Raw genomic sequence first — 21,651 nt, 5'->3', positions numbered from 1 at the left:
GCTATGTCCTCTTCATCCTCTTCCCGAATTTCTCCCCCCAGAAAACAATCTCCTGAATTAATCTATTGTCTCCCCTTTTATCTCTTCCTTCCCTCTGATTTTTGAGCCATCCTTTCCAAGAATGAATGAGATATTCTTACTTATAATGTTTTTTGTTGATAATTGCATGAAAAAGCCTAGTGTTTTTGTCCCCTTCCTTAAGCCATCGACATCCATAGACTTTCTCTTTCATATTTCTTCTTCCATTAACTCTAGGGTTTGGAGCTCATCTTTAAGTTGCAGTTCTTTAGCAACTTGGTTTAGACTTCCATTATCTAGGTCCTGACATTCCTCAATCTCCTCAGGTATCGATTTAATTTTGGATAAGATGTAGATGATGTTCTTGTTTCACTCATGAGCCATTTCTTAACAAACTCAAGTTTAATAACAGTAAACACCCCAAATTTTTTAAAAGATTTTCTTTTTGCCCCTAGGACCCACCTTCTGAGTCAGTCAGAAGAGCGATTGGGTCAATTTCTAATTATTTATCGGATTCACTTTCTGGTTGAAGGTTCGAAGCCCAATCTCATTTTTTATATTTGATCTAATTTCAGATCCAAATCAGATACCCAAATCAAATTCTGAGCCCGATTCTCCTGTTTTCAATTCAAAGTCTAAAATCCAAAATCAATTCTCTGTATGGCTCAGATATTTCAGCCAGATCTAATCACCATTTGGATCCACTCTTTTCATTTTTCCTCAGTTCGAGATCCAAACTCGATATTTACTCAAAAATCTTGGATCCAGATCTATTTTAAAAATCCAGTTTTTAAAATTAACTCTGTTATTTCAAAAACTCTCCTTTTGTAAAATCCTCAAAATTTCGAATTCAATATTTTCTTAAATTTTTCAAAAAAACTCATCTGGATCACATCTCTTAAGTCCCTCATATTTTCTTTGTATTTTAGGGTTTTCCTTCAAAGATATCATAAAGGGGGCGAAATTTCAGAAAAAGTAAAATTTAGGGTTTTTGAGAATCTTTGTAAATAAACCCTCTCTTTGAAAATTTTTAAAACCTCGAGGGATTGTTTTTAAAAAAATTGTAACAACCTCCTCTGTTATAAACCAACACAGGGGAAGGCACGAGGATCCATCGAGCACCATCGAGCATCGCAAGGGGATCGAGCCTTTGGGAGGATCATCTGGAAGAGGGAGGAGAGAACGAGTTCCTCTATCTCCCTTTCCAACATTTCCTCTCTTCCCCTCTTATTCTTCTTCTTCTTCTTCTTCTTCTTTTTTCCCTTTCTCTCTTCTTACCCTTCTCTTTTCTTTTCTCGCGGCTGAAGGAGGTCAATCCAGCGATGGCGCAAAGGCAGAGGCTCCTTCTCTTTTGAATCCACAGTAAGAATCCCTCTTTCCCTCTCTCTTTCCCTTCTCCTTTTATTCTTATTTCTGTAAATTCTAATTTCTTTATTTCGGTAATGTTCATCCATTCTATTTCGATTGATATCTTTTCTAGAATGCATTTTCATATATATTTGTTGTTTATTGCATCAGTCTATTTTTGTGCATCGATTTGCTTATTGCATGGTTTTTCTTTTTAGTTCCAGCACGTTTTACAGTAGTTGTGATTAATATCTCATTGTCTTACATCATCTTCATTGCATAACATTAGCATTTGCTCGTTCCGTTCTGCATAAGCACATCATAAGGTCTGTAATTAACACTTGAAAGCAGAGTCAATCCATCGTGAAATCCAGCGTCTAATCTGGGTTTACTGCAAAATCTGCTATATTTTCACCACATTGTATCATGCTCCTTTTCACTCCCTGTTTCAGCATTTGCAGCAGCATCTTCATGGTTCAAGCATCACCTATTATCTTTTAGTTCATCGCATCATCCTCATTAGCATATCCTTTGTTAGGTATTTTTTTTCTTTTGGTATATATAATGTTGCATCCGTATATTCTTCTTTTCCTCTTAAATCTGTATATCGCATAAGCCATTGCATTTCTTGTAGTATTGTTCGATCACCTGTTCATCACAGCATCTCATTTGTTGTTTTGCATTTCTTTTCATTCATACCTTTTCAATTTAATGCACTCTGCTGTGTGCATTCGTTTTTGCATTTTTTTTCTTTCTTTTCTTTCTCTTAACTCTACATTACATCTACATCATGTATTGCATTTTGTAATATCTCTTGCATCTGTATGATCCAACTTCGTATTTCATCACATCATCTTGTCCGCATTTCGCATTTTCTCCTGTAATAGTTGACCATTTGAATAAGGTTCCATCAAAATTTGTTTGAAACACTACAAGTTTGGGGGAAAATTTGATCATGTCCCAAAGGAAAGGGTTCCCTTCTGATATTGCTACAGTCCTTCTTGGTGATGGTTCATCTATCGAGTTACAGGTAAGCATCGAACAACTGACTATGCCTCTGGAGGAATTCTTACAGAAACCTCCGTGCAGTTGGAACACCATCCTCTTAAGTGTTCATATACCAAGTTGTATTCAGGTCAAATCTATTGCTAATGGTATGATTGGTGGCAGATATACAAAGGAAACTAAATTGTTATTTGAGACATACAGAGCAGCTCCACTTCCTCATGGAAATGCAGTTGTATGTCTCAATGTTGCTTTCCTGGTGGAGGCTTCAAATGATAAATTGTCAGGGGATGATGTTCTGGAACATCTGTGATTGGCCTTTGGTGCATATGGTATTAAACATGCAGTCTAGACATTTTTTTTGTTGGAAAGGTTATCACTCCAACTGTATTACTTGAGGCATTGCGGTTGCTTTGAGAAGTTATGGTACCTGAGATAGGCACATCATCTTCTGCTTACAGGTCAAGTTTAGCTATCAGTTTTCCTTTTTTTATTTCCTTCACCCACTTCTTAAAAGTTTGGGTGGACCTCTAAGGAATATAGAGTATAATATATGTTCTGAGGTTGCATGTACTGAGTCTGATGGACTTATGAATTTTTCAAGGGTCCATATGTGTCAGCTTGTACTCCCTGGTAATCAGACTAATGGGGAAAATTCCAGTATCCAATCAGCACATGTTTATACCGAGAAAGTTAATGTTACATCTGAGAAGGGTATTGCAGATGAGACATATTCAGAAGATGGTATTGCATTTCTTTTTCTTTTAGAATTCAAGGTTTTGGACCAAATAACATGCAAGCAATTCAAGTTGAACTGGTTATTGCATCATACTATTACATGTTGCATTTTGTTCCACTTTCAGCATTTGTCACATTCTGCATCATCATTGCGTTTCTTGTATTCCACCACAGCATTATATTTCATTCATTCTTATTTCATCTGCAACTTCTGCATTGATCTACAAACCACTTGCATTTTTGCATTTTACCATTAGCATATTAATTAATTAGTTAGCTTACTTGTTATTATGTTAGCATATCATTAGCTCACAACATATCATTTCATCTTCATCATTTTCAGCACCATTCTTCATATGCATCTCTCATGTTGCATATGCATCCAGTCCAGCCCATGCATTGCATGTCATTATGCACATGCATCTCTTCGTAAGCATAGGCATCGCGCTTAGGCAAATGCATATGCATTTCTTCATAAGCATAGGCATTGCACTTAGGCAAATGCATATGCATTTCTTCATAAGCATAAGCATTGCACTTAGGCAAATGCATATGCATTTCTCCATTAGCATAAGCATTGCACTTGGGCATATGCATCTCATTCATGTATAGGCATTGCATCTTCACATATGCATATGCATTTCCATTAAAGCATAGGCATAATCATATGTATGTTAGTTTTAACATAGCATTTTCAATTTCTTTTTATATTTTGCATTTTTGTTGCCTTGTGCTATCTCGTGTTTGAAGGAACACATGGAAGATCCTGATTTCTTTTCCTAGATTAGGAAATTTCAATATTCAATTTCAATTTAAGATTGTAATAATTTCATATTAATGAGAATTTCTACTTTTTCGTTTAGATTAGAATGGATGAGCATATAGTTGCACTTTAAATTCTCATAATTTCTTATGGTATTTTATTTTATTCTTCAAAAAGCACTACGGTGAAATATGAATGGTATGTGCACCATTCTAATAAGAGGTAAATAACCATAAGTAAATGATTTGCATTTATGGTCATAGTCAAAATACGAACAATATTTAAGATTTTTATCTTTTATGGAATAAAATTTGGCCTACACTTTAGGTCTCTTTTGAAAAATATCATATTTTTCTAAAATAAATTTTCTTTTTTCCTCCATCTATCAGAATTTAAGATATAAATTAATTTGAGATATACGTATGGTCATAGTCATGAATATATTGAAAATTAATTTTGTTTTAAATCCTATAAAGGCACAAAAAATTATTTTATTCTTTGCTAGAATTCAAATAAAGATTAGATTAGAATATGTTTGTGGTCATAGTCATGAATGTATTATAATTTAATTTTATTTCAATTCTATTAAAGAATGAAATTTGCTTTTAAATTTCAAATTCAAATAAAACCTTTTTTTTGTATAGAATTGCATCATTATTTTTCATCTTTTTCAAGTTATTTCAAATTATTTTCAAAAATTCCAAGTGATTTTCAAAAACAAAAACAAATTTCATTTGTAAATTCAAAAGCCATTTTTTATTTCCATTTATAAATTCAGATTTGTCTTCATTTTCAATTTCATTTAGTTTTAAAACTTGTTTCAAATTTCTAAATTCGATTTTTTAAAACCTCCCCTTTTTAAATTCTTACTTTTAACTTGGAGTTCCATTTCGATTTCAGATATTAAGTTCAAAATTCTTTAGTTCATTTCAAATTCCCAACTCTATTTCTAAATTCAATTCTGATTTCAAACATCAAATCAAATTTCAGAATTACTTTAGAGTCTCAATTTCAAATCCTGATTTGATTTCAAGTTCCATTTCAATTTCAAACTCTTTACTCTAATTTCAAATTTCATTTTCAAAATTCAGAAGTTCAGGTTCAAGTCTCAACTAAATTCTCATTTCAACTTTTAAATTCAAATTCGGTTTCAATTTATAAGTTCATTTTCTTCAAAACTCAATCTTTCAGAATTCCAAAACTTCAATTCTAATTTTAAGTTCAAGTTTAAATTTCAAATTTAATTCTGATTTCAAGGTCTCAAAATCGATTTCTAAGTTCAAATTCTCAATTCAAAATCAATTCAACTTCGATTTTTAATCAATTTTATATTTCAAAGTTCTCAATTTTGAATCCAATTTTAAAATCTTCAATTTCAAGCCTTCAATCCAAGTCCATTTCAAATTTCAAACCTTTCAATTCAAAAATCAATTTCTGAACTTCAAAGTCATTTCTAAAAAGATATTTTCAAATCCATTTCAGAATCATTTGAAAAACCCAAATGTCTAAAATATTTCAAAAAGCATACATTACAGTATAAGCATAATTCTATGTGCATTTAGGATTTTTAGAATAATCACTTAGATAAATTTAGGCAAAGCAAAAGGCATTGATTTAATCCTTTGTTCAATTACCCCTGGTAAAGGCGTCAGGAACGGTTGAACCTCGTACCGACGAGCGAATCTCGTCTCTCTATTTTTCTCAGAAAAATTCAAAACGGAGGCGAGTAATTTTTCAAAATCAATCTTTTTCAAAAGGTCACGTGAGACCTTCCAAAAGATTTCTCATCTTTTTTTCTTTCTCTAAAAAGGAAAGAAAAAGAAAGGAATTTTTTTTGCAATAATCACAATAACAAGTCTATACATAGGGCAACCATACACTCTTTTCTCCCAACACAATTTAATGGCATTCCCACAACCTTCCTGTAGTGTCTAGAAATGAAAAAATTTGATTAATTTTTTAAATGGGGGGTCACTGCCTAAACTTTCATTGACTTAGCAGATTTGCAGGTAGAAGACATTGCTTAAGCCTATTTAACTCACCAACCCAGTCTAGTCAACAGTGAGTTGGTATGATCTCAAAGAATTAAGCCAAAAACTTCAACATTTATTCAGCTGGTCATGCCAGTCAAATTCAGATTCACTGATCAGATTACCAAAGTCACGCTTAATGTCATGGGCCGATCTTTCGGAATAGGACATGCACAGTATGGAGCTCTACTGAGTAGAAAATGCATCGATTGTACGAATGTGTAGTATGCATTCGCTTGATTGGTGACGTGTAGTGGTAGCATGGCATGCGATAGGCATCAATATCATTGTTAGTGCATCGTTGTATGGTGGCATAGACGTAGAGCATTGTTTGATTAAGTAGTGTCAACGGATCAGAGGATGTTGCCTTTGAGAAATTGGTTAAGGACCTCTCGGCTTGCAAGAGTGTCCTACACGCAGCGGTTGGATGCACGGGGGTGCATGTGGGTTAGGGTTAATTCCTTTGGGAATCACCTTAGGTGGTTCCAACCAAGTATGGTGACTCGGGGCTAGGCAAATGAATGCATAGGCACCGACGAATGAGTCTGGGTGGTTTTCTTTGCTATGGTGTTCAATCATCAACTAGTCTCTAGACTGAGGGTCGCAAGGTCTTGTTCCTTCAATGTCAAGGTGTGTGTCATGTGCATGGAGCTGCAATACGCTTCATAGCACGCAAGGCTAAGACAAAGTTTATGCATATTTCAGAAGTGATAGCTAGTATGGGACAGTTATGCACTAAGTGACATGGACTATATGGAATGCGCATTTGGAAATACGTTTGATTAGCTTCTGCTAGGCAGCTGTGCACGGGGTGGTGCACAAGGCCAATAAAAATGATTCAACACATGGAAAAGTATTGGTACATGGCTTTTGGCCGTTAGACTGGCCAACTTGGGCAGCTTGACGCATTGCGGGTTTGCGAAGCATTTTATGTTCATAATAGAGCGATAGAAAGGCGTGTGACAGTAAGGAAGATCTGTCGCGCCACACTAACTTATTGAAAAAAAGTAAGCTCGTGACAAATTGGCATCAGAGCAGAAAGATTCACAAAGACCATGTTCTTCATTATGTGTGGCATTGAAGATGATGCTGATGGTTTATCTTGATTACATAATTTTGCGCAGCTGATGTGTGGTTGTTCGAGCACAGAAAACAAGATATTGGCAGGTTGGTATGGGTCATCTTGTCGATGATAAGAAGAAGTGTAAGGTTGTTATTCAGTTGGCTAAAGAAACGTAGATAAGCCAAAGATTCCTATTAGCTTTGCGTTAAGCTCGCAGGTAGAGTGTGATGTTTGCCTTGTGCATGCAGAGAATGCACGTTGGATTCGACTGAATGGATTTGCACCTTCGGGTTTGTGAGATTTAATTAAACTTCTAAATTCTCTTCCAAGATTGTGGGTTAGTGGAGTGCCCACATTGAGCAAGAATGCGCATTGTTTTGGTCCCTTGAGTTAACAGGTCCTCAATAAATTATATGTGTAGAAAAAGTTGTTGTTCGTCGCTCATTGGTTTCTGCGAGAACATTTTGCTGACTCCCAAAGAGAGCTACAGCGTGCTGGCTTTGGGAGGGGAGTTGCAGCATTGGGGAAAAGTGCTCTTGTGAGGATGAGTGCCTAGGAAGATGCTTTGAAGGACCACTTTTGGGTGATACGCAAGAAGGTGTCCCCCACTTGAGGACTAGTTTGGACCGTTGAAAAACCACAAGTTGGTGCTTAAGGGAGTTGATATCCATGCGGCATGCATTGGTGGTCGTCTTTCTCTGCGAGGACCATAAAGGTATTGGACTTGCCCTTGCTGGGGTTGGAAGGCACCCTAGCCATGAGCACAAAGATGACAAGTTTGTCGTGCAGGCGAGGATGGCCTGCTTATGTATGGGACTGCACTGGGGTCTCGCGAGCAGAGAATGCTCGATATTGATAAAGCAGAAGACTGTTGTCTAAGTGATCAAAGATGCGTTAAATATACGAGACTTGGCATGTTAAAGGTTGTGACAATGGTGGATGTAAACCAGGACAAGTTGAGTAGGCTAAAGAAAAGAGTAAATCAAAGATAAGTACAAAGGAAAACTGGCATATCAGTAAAGACTGTGTTCTTACCTACATCAGTATTGTCGAGAACGATAATGGTTTTGGGTAGGAGAGAATGTTTCGGGCTGATCTTTCAGAATAGGACATGCGTAGTGCGGAGCTCTATTGAGTGAAAATGCATCGAGTGTAAGAATATGCAGTATGTGTTCGCTTGATCGGTGACATGCGGTGGTAGCACGACATGCGATAGGCATCAGTATCATCATTAGTGCATCATTATATCGTGGCACAGACATGGAATATTGTTTGGTTAAGCAGTGTCAGTGGATCAGAGGATATTTCCTTTGGGGATTTGGTTAAGGACCTCTCGGCTTGCAAGAGTGACCGATGTATAGCGGTTGGATGCACGAGGGTGCGTGTGGGTTAGGGTTAATTCTCTCAGGAATCACCTTAGGTGGTTCCAACCGAGTATGGTGACTCGGGGCTAGGTGAGTGAATGCCTAGGAGCCAGCGAATGAGTCTGGGTGGTGCTCTTCGCTATAGTGTTCAATCATCAACTGGTCTTTGGACTGGGGGCCGCAAGGTCTTGCTCCTTTGATGATGAGGTTTTGTTGTGTCGTGCATATGGAGTCGTAATATGCTTCGTGGCACGCAAGGCTTAGGCAAAGTTTATGTCTCTTTAAGAAGTGATAGCTAGTATAAGACGGCTATGCATAAGTAGCATGGACTACATGGAATGTGCATTTGAAAATGCGCTTGATCAGCTTCCGCTAGGCAGCTACGCACGGGGTGGTGTGTAGGGCCAATGAAAATGATTCAGCATATGAAAAGGTGTTTGTACGCGACCTTTAACCGTTAGGCTGGGGAGCTTGGCACATTACGAGTTTGCAAAGCATTCCATGCCCATGACAGAGCAATACAAAGGCTTGCAATGGTAAGAAAGGACTGTCATACTGCACTGGCTTATTGAAAAAAGTAAGCATATAATACTTAATTTGCCATGTTTTAGTCGCATGTATTAATTCACATTGCCTATTTACGTTGTTTGAAATAACAAAGTTTTCGAAGACGGGATCAATTTGCAGGTTATATGTCCTCCCCCCAAACATGCAGGTGCATCTTCGGGGGTCCGAATGAGCACCACGTATGTAAGCACGTGGGGCTCGTATCCTTGTGTGTGTCGGCATCCGTTAGCATCAGAGTCCGATGTGGTTGCAAAGACTTAAGTACCATTTCTCACCATTCTCTCCATGAAATGATGATTCTAGAAAAGGACAAAAATGACCTCTATCCAGAAAAGGGAGGATGATCTTAACTCTTTAAAGTCCAAACGTTCTGTTTTCGCCCTAATCAGTAAACTCTTCTGCAGTAACAGAATCTCTTCTCAATATTTTGCCCTAAACATTTCGGATCACCCTTTGACAACGCATCATCTGCTATAATAGGAGCTCCCTTTGACGATGCACCATTTGTTGTCGTTTGCTGCCGTCGGAGCACCATTTGCCATCATCCGCTGCCGCTGGAGCACCCTTTGTCGTCGTCTATTGCCGCTGGAGTACCCTTTGTCGTCGTCTGCTTGTGAGAAATAGTTGAACTATCAGAGGAATCAGCATTATGTTTATTGTTCATCATGATACCAGGGTGCAAGCGTCGAACTGAGTAAACAAAGAATAGTAATTTACAGAAGAGATAATGATGGCAGCATCGAACAGAGTAGACAGAAAATAACGATTTTCAAAAGAGATCAGATTAAAGAGTAACGATTTACAGTAGAAATCAGATCAGAGAGTAATGATTTATAGTAGAAATCAGATCAGAGAGTAGCAATTTACAGTAGAAATCAGATCAGAGAGTAGTGATTTACAGTAAAAATCATATGAGAGAGTAGCGATTTACAGTGAGAATCAGATCAGTGAGTAGTGATTTACAGTATAAATCAGATTAGAAAGTAGTCATTTATGATAAAAATCATATCAAAGAGTAGCGATTTACAATAGAAATCATATCAGAAAGTAGCGATTTACAATATAAATCAAATAAGAGAATAGTGATTTACAGTAGAAATCGGATCAGAGACTAGCGATTTACAGTAAAAATCATATTAGAGAGTAGTGATTTACAGTAAAAATCAGATCAGAGAGTAGAGATTTATAGTGGAAATCAGAACAGAGAATAGCGATTTACTATAGAAATCGCCACTCCTTGATCTGATTTCTACTGTAAATCCCTACTCTTTGATCTGATTTTCACTATAAATCGCTACTCTCTAATCTGATTTTTAATATAAATTATTACTCTCTTATCTGATTTCTACTATAAATCGCTACTCTCTGATCTGATTTCTATTGTAAATCGCTACTCTCTAATCTGATTTCTATTGTAAATTGCTACTCTCTAATCTGATTTTTACTATAAATCGTTACTCTATAATCTGATTTCTATTATAAATTGTTACTCTCTGGTCTGATTTATATTGTAAATTGCTACTCTTTGATCTGATTTCTACTATAAATCACTACTCTCTAATATGATTTCTACTATAAATTGCTACTCTTTGATCTGATTTTTACTGTAAATCGCTACTCTCTAATCTGATTTCTATTGTAAATCGTTACTCTCTAATCTGATCTCTTTTGTAAATCGTTGCTCTTTGTCTAACTCACTACTCTTTGTCTACTCAGTTCGATGTTGCCACCATTATCTCTTTTATAACTCACTACTCTTTGTCTACTCAGTTCGATGCTTGCACCTTGGTATCATGATGAACAATAGATATAATGTTGATTTCTCTGGTAGTTCAATTATTTCTCACGAGCAGACGATGATAAATGGTGCTCTAGCGATAATAGACGATGGCAAAAGGTGCTCTGGTTGCAGCAAATGACGACAAAGGGTGCTCCGACGATAATAGACAATGGCAAAGGGTGGTCCGGTGGCAACAAACGATGGCAAAGGGTATGTCGTCAAAGAGAGCTCCTGTTATAGTAGATTGTGCATTGTCAAAAGGTGATCTGGAACGTTCATCGGCGAGTTCATTTCATGCTGCAAAGTGATTCTATGTGCAGTTGAGGATACATTCTCTCCAAGCAAACAAGTTCATTAGTGATGGCAGCCCACTACACCATTTTTCTCGAACTAAGGTTGGTTCTTAGAGACTTTAGCAATTGTGCACTCTTGAGAATATGCTTTACAAACTTCAGCTCAGGCATTGTTCCTTTGAAGGAGCCGATGGGCTCCGACTTAGGCAATGATAAAAATCGCGAGAATATGCAAAGCTATTTACAGGAGAACATTTTCGTCAAATGAATATCTATTTTATGAGTAAACATTTTCGTCAAACACATATCTACCTTTTTTACATGTTATTTTATTATAAAATCATAATAAGTAACATTGGCATATGAATTATCGCAGGTCCCAAGATATTCCTCTGTACATAACTTGTTTTCGGGCTAGAACCCACAACACCCTCCCCCACTACTTGTATCCCAAGATATTCTTCCTTACACACAAGAACACTGAATTTGTCTTTGGGATAGAACCCACAACACCCTCCCCCGCCGGGCTACTTAACTTAATTCTACAAATAAAAACAACAATATTCGACATGTTTAAGTATCCTTCGTGACCTTCTCTTGCACACAAACAAGGAGAGAGAGAGAGAGAGAGAGAGAGAGAGAGAGAGAGAGAGAGAGAGGTTTATTGCTTTCGGAGGTATGGGCTCCTTCGATCCCTCCGGAGAAACTAGCGGGGTCGTCCATTTGGTGGCGATGCCGTACCCGGGGCAGGGTCACATCAACCCCATGATGACCCTCTGCAAGCGCCTGGCCTCCACAGGAGTCCGCCTCCTCATCACCTTCGTCGTCACCGAGGAGTGGCTCAGCTTCATTCTGTCGTCGTCCGGATCGGCCCACCCTCCCCACAGCATCCGCATCCGCTCCATCCCCAACGTTATACCCTCCGAGCGCACCCGAGGCGACGACTTCGCCACTTTCCTCGAAGCCGTCTACACCAAGATGGAGGAGCCCTTCGAGCAGCTCCTGGACCGCCTCGAGCCGAAGGTCTCCGCCATAGTCGCCGACACCTATCTGCCGTGGGCGGTCCCCTTCGGCAACCGGAGGAAAATCCCGGTGGCTTCTCTTTTCCCGATGGGGGCCTCCGCCTTCACCATTCTGTACCACTCGGACCTGGTGGCGGAGCACCACCATTCCCAGTTGCAGATTTCAGGTAACTTTATCCCCTACCCCGCCCCCACCCAACTACGGGCCGTAGGATCATCCTACATCCTGATAACGAAAACGAACTCGATGGCCAACTGACTTTTCGTCTTGATCAAGTCTTCTCTACCTATAGAAACGATGGTAATTGTAACTCGCTGACCACCAAGACTGGTTTCATACATAGCCCGAACCCATGTTTGCGTTCGATGCCTAGTTAACAAGCAGGTAACTTTGTTCACTGTTTCCTGCCTGAACTAAGTCTGCACTTGAGCTGAGTCAAGTCCGAACTTAATTAGGTCGTTTGAGCTTTCATTAGTCAATCTGGGCCCAACTCAACACGAATCCAGGTCTAGGTTAACTGGGAAGAGAAACGTGTGGGGATGGAACAGGAGAAAGGAGCCTGCAGATCGTTTTCAGGTAGGCTTTTCAAGGGGTTTCTGGATGCACTTTGTCTCTGAGAATGGACGGACAGGATGAATGGCAACCTGAACTACTCGTTTTTGTCCTCGTTTGGTTGTCTTGGGACCTTTCGCTTTTGGCTTTGCAACCAGTGGCCACCTCACCAATGCTTTGGCATTTACGAAAACTTTTCGCATTCCTAGAATTATGTAACCCAATGGTTGAGATGCAGCTTCTGCGAAAGCTCTGGGTCCAACTGTTTTCGACAACTCGTGTTCGATGCCGGTTGGCTCCTTGGCCATATGCGTTCACTAAGGAGCCCTCGATGCGCACAAATGTATGGAAAACATCTTTGTAATCCATATGCATGGCTTCATTCTTGATAAACAAAGAATGTCAAAGCACATGTATAACCAGATCAATCCAATGATGCTCATCCCTGCGAGTTTCCACTGTAGAGTGCGGTAAAGTGGAGCTCGTCCAATATTTTCTCGATATCTTTTTGCGACTTTAATTGCTTTCCGGTAGATTGATCATCAAAAGTTTGGTTAGCTTTTCTTAATGAGTTCAGTGCAGCCTTCATATGATCTTTTAAAAAAGAAACAAGATGGTGACAACTCTCTCTCTCTCTCTCTCTCTCTCTCTCTCTCTCTCTCTAGAGGTTGGAGAAGAATACGTTGATTATATTCCAGGCGTCTCCCGCATACGTTTAGCGGACCTTCCCTCTATTTTGTATTCGAGCGATGGATCCATCAGGAATAGGGCTTTGGAAGCTTTCGAGATGGTACGAGATGCCACATGGCTACTGCTTAATTCTTGCCACGAGCTCGAGGCCTCGGCCGTGGACGCCATTCGCGCGGTGTTCCCCTCTCCGGTGCACCCGATCGGCCCCTTGATCCCCTCACTGATCACCTCATCACCTCATCAAGATGTGAGCTTCATGACCAATTACAGGAGTGAGGTCGATTGCTCCGACTGGCTCGACGGGCAGGCCACCAACTCGGTCCTGTACGTCTCACTGGGCAGCTTCCTATCCGTCTCTCCAGCTCAGATGGTGGAGATAGCGTACGGCCTCCGCGCAAGCGGGTGCTCCTTTCTGTGGGTTGTGCGCGAGCAAGAGTGGGTCGCATCGGTGGATTTTGTGGGCGACAAGGGTGTGGTGGTGCCTTGGTGCCACCAGATGAGGGTATTGTCTCATCCCTCTGTTGGGGGTTTCTTCACTCACTGCGGGTGGAACTCCACTTGCGAGGGCATATCAGCGGGAAAGCCCTTCCTCACTTACCCCATTCTGATGGACCAGTTTCCTGACAGCAAGTTGATTGTGGATGATTGGAAAGTCGGGCTGAGGGTGAGAAGCGGTGTGGGAAGCGATGAGTTGGTGGGGAGGGAGAAGATAGCGGAGGTTGTGAGGGAACTGATGGATTTGGAGGGCAGCAGGGAGATGAGGAGGAGAGCCACGGAACTCAAGGAAGCCTTGAATGCAGGAGCGACCCAACCTGGTGTTCTCGCCCTCGAGTCATTCATTAATGATGTCAAGGGAAAGAGGAAGCAATATTTGAGTTGAACCTCCAACTTTTATCTTCTCAATAATATATTACAAGACAGCTTTTATTGTATGTATCACTGCACTGTTTGTAATTGTTTCTCTTTTGATTGAAAAAAACAGTGAGGTGCTGCCGATGATGGTTCGATATATCTATCAAGCTTTTCTTGTGGATCCGTGGCTTGTTTTCTGTGTGCGCGTGAATGTTAAATCACTGATCCATATAGTACCCGCACTCATGATTAGAGCCAATGGTCGGGATGGATGGCTTAATGGGTCAAGTAGCATCTAAATTAACCTCCGCTAGATCTAAAGCTACTAGCTAGGATATTTGTGATCTATTTTGTGAAACCTCGTTTATTACTACGGCAAAAATTATGATGCTTAATAGGAACAGGGTAGTTTAAAGACAAATCTAAGCAAAGCTTAGAAAAACCCATGTAGCCGAAAAACTTTATAAGGGAAGCAGATCAGGTCATGCTAGAAATGAGTAAAAGGCTCATGCTAAAATAGTGACGGTTCCTTACACTTTTCGGATGAATGCCATGTGGCATTTAACAAAAGCATTAACAGCTGCTTTTATGTCAAATTTGAATCAAAAAAATAAAAAATAAAAAAGTATGGGGTCCCTCTAGGGATGGCAGTGGATCCGGGCGGGCGGGGGACAAGGTCTCCACCCCCGCCCAAAAATTTAACCTTCATCCCCTGTCCATCCCCGTGGCCGGGGAGACTTTGGACCTCCACCTCCGCCCCGTCTCAAAATATTAATCCCCATCCCCGCCTCGTCCCCCTCCTCACCACTGCCCCCACCACATCCCCACCTCGTCATCGTCGGCTTTCATCGGAGACGTTCTTTGTAATCAGAGGGCGGCGGCTCAATTTTTTTTCAAGCTTTTGATTTCTAATAAATCGAAAATCAAATTGCGCTCTTGAAAGTGCAGTAGGATCGAGGCAACGAGCACTAGAGAGGGGGTGAATAGTGCTTTTAAAAATTGTCTGTGAAATATTGACGAATTTTGCAAATTGAAAAGCAAACACACAAAGAACACAATAATTTATCCTGGTTCGGTCTTTCCCGACCTACATTCAATCCCCAAGTAAAACCCGCTTGAAATTTCCACTATCAACCTTATGTAACTACAAGATCATACAGACCAAATCTGGTCCCACTTTCAGTAACACACCTACTGAAAGCAAACAACTCCTTTAAACCAAGGAGTCATTCCTTTTACAAAAAATTGAAACAAGTAACAACTTACAATACAACCTATGAGCATTTCTTTTGAATGCAAATGAGATGCAATTGGCTTTTGAGGTTGTTGAAATACTCTACTCACGAATTCACTATCTCTCAAAGGAATTTGAGTGAAAAACTGAAGTGAAAAATATCACGTGAGTGAGAAAATAAATACTTGAATGAATAGGAGTGAAAAGCAAGAAGTAATTCAATTGGATTTTTGATGTTTTTGAGTGTAGAATGCACTTATATTTATAATTGAAAGTTTTCATACATTGAGGGTATGAAAGGGTGTCAAAACAATCCATTTTGAACAATTAAAACGTTTGAAAAACGAAAAGACACGCCTTTTTGAAGTTTCAGGAAAAACGACAAAATTAGTCGACTGGAACAGTAGTTAGTCGACTAATAGTTAGTTATTAGTAGACTGACAGTTATCGTCGGTCGACTGATCTGTTAATCGAGCCGTTTGAAAATCTGAACTTTTGAAACTTAGTCGACTAGAGATAAAATTAGTCGATTGATAATATCATCAGTAGACTGAAAAACCTTTCAGTCGACTGCTGCTAAAATCTTCTGAAAAACATACATTTTGTCTGATCGACTGATAAAAGCCTTAGTCGACTGCTGCTAAATTTTCAGAAAACACATGTTTTGTTCAGTCGACTGATAAAACCATTAGTCGACTGCTGCTAAATTTCCAGAAAACAGACATTCTATCCAGTCGACTGATAAAACCTTCGGTCAACTAATTTGACAAAAATGACTTTTAGAAAATATGGCGCGAAAGGATTAGTCGACTGGTAAGTCTATTGGTCGACTAATAAACACGAAAATTTAAGAAAAAAGTTTTCTAAAAAGATTTTCATGAAGAGTTCTTTTAGAAAAGTTTTTCTAAAGATTTTTTAGGTAAAATGCAACCTAAATATGCACTCTAAGTAAGGCTCTTACAAGAATCTAAGACTTTTAATGAATTAAACATTTGCATACTAGTCTTCAAAGATTCTTTATCGAATTCTTCAATGTCTTCATTGCCTTAGCTAAAATGCAGTTGATTTCACTTGCTCATCATCAAAACCTTGTACTTGAAGTATCATGTACGACTTTATTGTCGTAGCAATCTCCTCCTTTTTTATGATGACAAACTTAATCAAAGATGGAGCATTTTAGATGCATAGATGGAGATTTTACTCCCCCTATCAATATGTTGCAAAACATTAAAAGTTAGCACATTTAAAGCACATATATCACATATTGATTGGTTTGCATTTCCATTCATCATTACTTCATGCATTTAAAAACATTTTCATAAATGCAATTTCCAATGCTTTCTTGTTCTCTTAATTTCGCATTTCTAATGCAAGATCTCCTGCAATTTCAATGTAATGCTATCTTTTATCTTTTTCTCCCCCTTTGTCATAATAAAAAAGAATAAGAGCAGAAATAGCATAAGCAAAATGGAGATACAAGTTTAAAATATTACAACCCATAAAGTATCAAAGTTTAGTAAAGACAGAACATAAAGATCAGAAAAGTGAGTTGAGCAAGTCCTTGATTGAAGTAATTTATTTCTGAATCGAAGATAGTTGTTGAATCACATCTTCACGAAAAGTACGTTGATGCAGCTCCAAAGCTTCCAGTCGCTGCAAAACTTCATCATTGTCTTGACTTGTAGAAATTTTTTTTCTTTTTGCATGAGATGAAGGTGTCGCAGAAGGTGAAGGTTCAGAAATTGATGGTTCAGTAGGATCAGATGGTTCAGTTTGATCAACATTTAAAGGAGGCAGATATTTAATTTTCATTCTTTTAAAAATAGTTTAATCAAAGAACTCTTTTTGCTCAATATATTTTTCATTTGTTAAAGGAACTTTGAAATGTCTAAAAATACGAGTTAGAAGACATCCATAAGGAAGAAATGGTTTTTGTTTCCACAAATTTATAAAATACACATTGGCCCAATTTACAGAAATATTTTCAAATAAAACATAAAGAGTCGTAGATAGATCTGTGGAATAATAATCAAAAGAACCAGTTTTAGGTAGAACATTGTGGGCAAGGATTCGTCCAGCAATGCGTGCACGAGTTTGAAGATTAGTATTTTTGAAAGGAGGGCAGTGAGGTGCACCTGGAAGAAGAATTTGTTCAAAAATTCTCTCATCATTCAGTTCAACAGTGTTGAAAAGAGTGTCTGAAGATGGAATTTCTAGGATTTCTCCAAGTAGTTTAGAATCAAACTCGATTTCAACGTCACGAACAAGAGAGGACAGAACTCCAGTTTCATGATCAATATGTAAATTCGTATTAAACAAGTGAATCAGAAAAGGATAGTGAAGGGTATCTGCACAGGCATCAAAAAGATGTTAAATTCCTGAAAATAATTCTCTTATTTTGTAACGAGAAAACAGGTGAAACAGTACATTTTGGCCTGGTAGAATAGGTAGTGCAGAAATCGATCCAAAAGTATCATATAAAAGAGGATTTCGGAGTAATCTGAGAGAAAATCCATGTCTTGAAGAAGGTGTAGGAGGAGGAGAACTTAAACCTTTTGCAGATGCAGACTTCGAACGAGGCATGGTAAAAAAAAATTATCAAAAAGAATGTCGGCTTCCAAACGACGTCCGGCAGAAGGAAAATGTTGTCTGGCGTTGTGAAACAGAAACATAGGAAAATACGGTGGCTGACGACGAGTGTGAAGGCTGCCACAAGGGGATTCCGGCAATGGCTGAAGATACACTGTCACGGCAAGAGTGTTCCGGCGAGATTTGAAGATGCGTCAGTTACTGTAAAAGGATTCCGGCGTTTCCCTGTCACGGCCAGAAGATTCTGGCGTCTCCCTATCACGGCAAGAAAATCCCGGCGAGGATAGGATCGAACGACACTCTGAGGGTTTTTTGGAAGAGACAGAGGAAAGAGAGAGAAAGAGGGTTTTCGTTTTAAGGGTTTCATTTTTAAGAAAAATGAAAAGGTGTGAAAATAAAATGAAACGATGCCCTTTTTTTAAAAAAAAAATGGGTGTTTAAAAAAATTCAAGGGGTATCGGGTCCCTTCAGTTAAAATTTAAAAAAAAAATTAGTTGATTAAAACTTTATCGATCGACTAAGAATGTGCGACTCATTCTAAAAAATTTAAAAACAACAGTCGACTAGAAATATATCGGTCGACTAGTATGGTGCGATTCATTCTAAAATTTTAAAGCATCAGTCGACTAAAATTTTATCGGTCGACTAATATAGTGCGATTTTGAGATTTTTTTCAAAAATCAATATTTTCATAAATCCAAAAATGAGCAAATACCTAGTTCTCTCCTAATTCTCATAAAATCTTCATTTTTAAGAGGTTTAGTGAAGATATCGGCATGTTGTTCTTTAGTGGAAATAAAATTTAACGAAATTTCTCCTTTTAACACATGATCTCTTAAGAAATGATGTCTAACTTCAATATGCTTAGTTCTTGAGTGCTGAACAGGATTTTTAGAAAGATTTATAGCACTAGTGTTATCACAATAAATAGTTGTTATGGAGTAATTCAAACCAAAATCTTTTAAGGTCTGTTTCATCCATAGTACTTGTGAACACGCTAAACTAGCTGTTATATATTTTGCTTCAGTTGTTGAGAGTGACACTGAATTTTTCTTTTTACTAAACCAAGAGACTAAGAAATTTCCTAAGACATGACAAGTTCCACTAGTACTCTTGCGATCAGATTTACTTCCTGCAAAATTTGCATCACTATATGAAACTAAATCAAAGGAAGATGATTTTGGGTAAAACAAACCGAAATCTGAAGTATCTTTCAAATAACGAAGAATTTGTTTTACTGTAGTTAAATGAGATTCCTTTATATTAGCTTGAAATCTTGCACACATATAAACACTAAACATAATATCAGGTCGACTAGCAGTTAAGTATAATAGAGATTCGATCATACCTCTGTAGAGCTTAGTATCTACACTTTTACCATTTTAGTCTTTATCAAGAGAAGTAGTTGTACTCATAGGTTTCCTTCTTGATTTCGATGAGTCCATCCCAAATCTCTTGAGAAGTTCTTTTGTATACTTGGCCTGATTGATGAAGATTTTTTCTTCAGTTTGCTTTATTTGAAGTCCAAAAAAGTAGTTTAATTCGCCCATCAAGCTCATTTCAAACTCTTCCTGCATAGCTTTAGCAAATTCTTTACAAAGAGAATCATTAGTAGAACCCAATATTATGTCATCAACATAAATTTGCATAATAAGAATATCTGAATTAATATTTTTAATAAATAAAGTAGAATCTACCCGACCAATGGAAAAAACAGATTATTTTAGAAAATTTCGTAGTCTTTCATACCACGCTCTTGGTGCTTGTTTAAGTCCATACAAAGCTCTTTTTAATTTGTAGACTTTTTTTGGATATTTCTCATTTTCAAAGCCTGGAGGTTGCTCTACATAAACTTCTTCATTGATGTGTCCATTTAAGAATGCACTCTTAACGTCAATTTGATATAACTTGAAGTTCATGAAACTAGCAAAAGCAAGCATCATTCGAATTGACTCCAATCGAGCCACTGGTGCATAGGTTTCATCAAAATCTATGTCTTCTTCTTGATTATAGCATTGTGCTACTAACCTTGCTTTGTTACGAATGACTTCACCATTTTCGTCCAGCTTATTTTGGAAGACCCATCTTGTTCCAATTACCGGATGATCCTTTGGTCTATCAACTAGATCTCAAACATCATTCCTAGTAAATTGGTTAAGTTCTTCAGACATGGCCAAAAGCCAAAATTCATCATCACAAGCCTCATTGATATTCTTTGGATCTATTTTAGATATGAAAGCAACATTTGCAATATATTTTTCTAATTGCCTTTTAGTTTGAACACCACTTTTTATTTCTCCAATAACTTGTTCATGTGGATGATTGGGAACTTCTTTCCAAACCGGTTGAAGAGAAATATTTTCTTGAGAAGTACTCTCTATCAAGGGTTCTTCTTGAAGTATTACTTCTTCTCCTTCGCTTAGAGGTATAACCTGCTCACAATTCGCATCAAATGCAACATGTAAAGATTCTTCGATGCAAGATGTTCTTTTATTAAAAATACGATAAGCTTTACTTCTAGACGAATATCCAAGAAATATTGATTCATCTGATTTTGAATCAAACTTATCAAGATTATCTTTGGTATTTAACAAGAAACATTTACTACCAAAAAATTTAAAATATGAGATCTTTGGTATACGATCATAATACAATTCAAAACATGTTTTATGTAAGATTGATCGAATAAGAACACGGTTTAAAACATAACATGATGTATTTATTGCTTCAGCCCAAAAGTATTTTGGTAAATTTTTATCTTGAAGCATGGTTCTAGCACATTCTTGCAAAGTTCTATTCTTTCTTTCAACAACTCCATTTTGTGGAGCCGCTCTAGGAAAAGCAAAGTTGTGAGATATACCATGTAAATCACAAAACTTTAGAAAAGATTCATTTTCAAATTCACCACCATGATCACTACGAAATTTAATTATAGATGTAGATTTTTCATTTGTAATTCTTCTACAAAGTTTAGAAAATTCCAAAAAAGCATCATTTTTACTTTTTAGAAAAATCACCCATGTAAACCGAGAATAATCATCTACTATAACAAAAGCATACTTGCTACCATTCAAACTTTGAATTCTAGATGGTCCAAATAGATCTAAATGTAAAAGTTCAAGAGGACGTTTTGTTGAAACTATATCTTTTGCTTTAAAAGAACTCTTGATTTGTTTACCCCTTTGGCAAGCATCACATAAGTGATTTTTCTTATATGGTATTCTAGGTAGGCCTCTTACAAGATCATTCTTGGATAACTTAGAAATATTTTTAAAATTAACATGTCCAAGTCTCTTGTGCCATAACCATTGAATTTCATTTGAAACACTAAGACATTTTTCATTAAAAGTGGGTAACTCATCTAAATATAGTTCATACACATTGTTCCTTCTTTTACCTTTAAAAATGATCTTTTTAGAGTGAAAATCAGAAATTAAGCATAAATCATTTTCAAAAGAAACATGAAAACCTTTATCACATAATTGACTAATAGATAATAAATTATGCATTAAACCATCTACTAAAAGAACATTTTTTATCAAGGGAAATTTTGGATTATCAATATTACCAATACCTATTACTTTTCCTTTGTTATTGTCATCAAAGGTGACGGTTCATCCATCCTTATATTGGAGGGTGGAAAATAACCCCGGCCTTCCAGTCATATGTTTGGAACAACCGCTGTCCAATATCCATTTGCTCCTTATTTTGTATACCTACAACAAAATTAGAAGACAAAGCAT

At 37.7% G+C, this 21,651-nt stretch overlaps 1 protein-coding gene across 1 annotated transcript; it reads left to right on the top strand.

The window, feature by feature from the left end:
* The first annotated feature begins 11,330 nt into the window (after nt 1-11,330).
* On the top strand, nt 11,331-14,244 carry LOC149833602 (UDP-glycosyltransferase 87A1-like). Its single transcript, XM_090010899.1, has 2 exons — nt 11,331-12,157; nt 13,209-14,244. Exons 1-2 carry the CDS (start codon nt 11,647-11,649, stop codon nt 14,111-14,113), a joined length of 1,416 nt encoding a protein of 471 aa, XP_089867025.1. The 5' UTR covers nt 11,331-11,646; the 3' UTR covers nt 14,114-14,244.
* Nucleotides 14,245-21,651: the final 7,407 nt, after the last annotated feature.

This window comes from Nuphar pumila, chromosome 6 (assembly GCF_984573655.1).
Source record: "Nuphar pumila chromosome 6, dmNupPumi1.hap1.1, whole genome shotgun sequence".
Taxonomy (NCBI): Eukaryota; Viridiplantae; Streptophyta; class Magnoliopsida; order Nymphaeales; family Nymphaeaceae; genus Nuphar; species Nuphar pumila.
The sequence above is the reverse complement of the archived record's forward strand: the minus strand, read 5'-3'. Positions and strand labels throughout refer to the sequence as shown.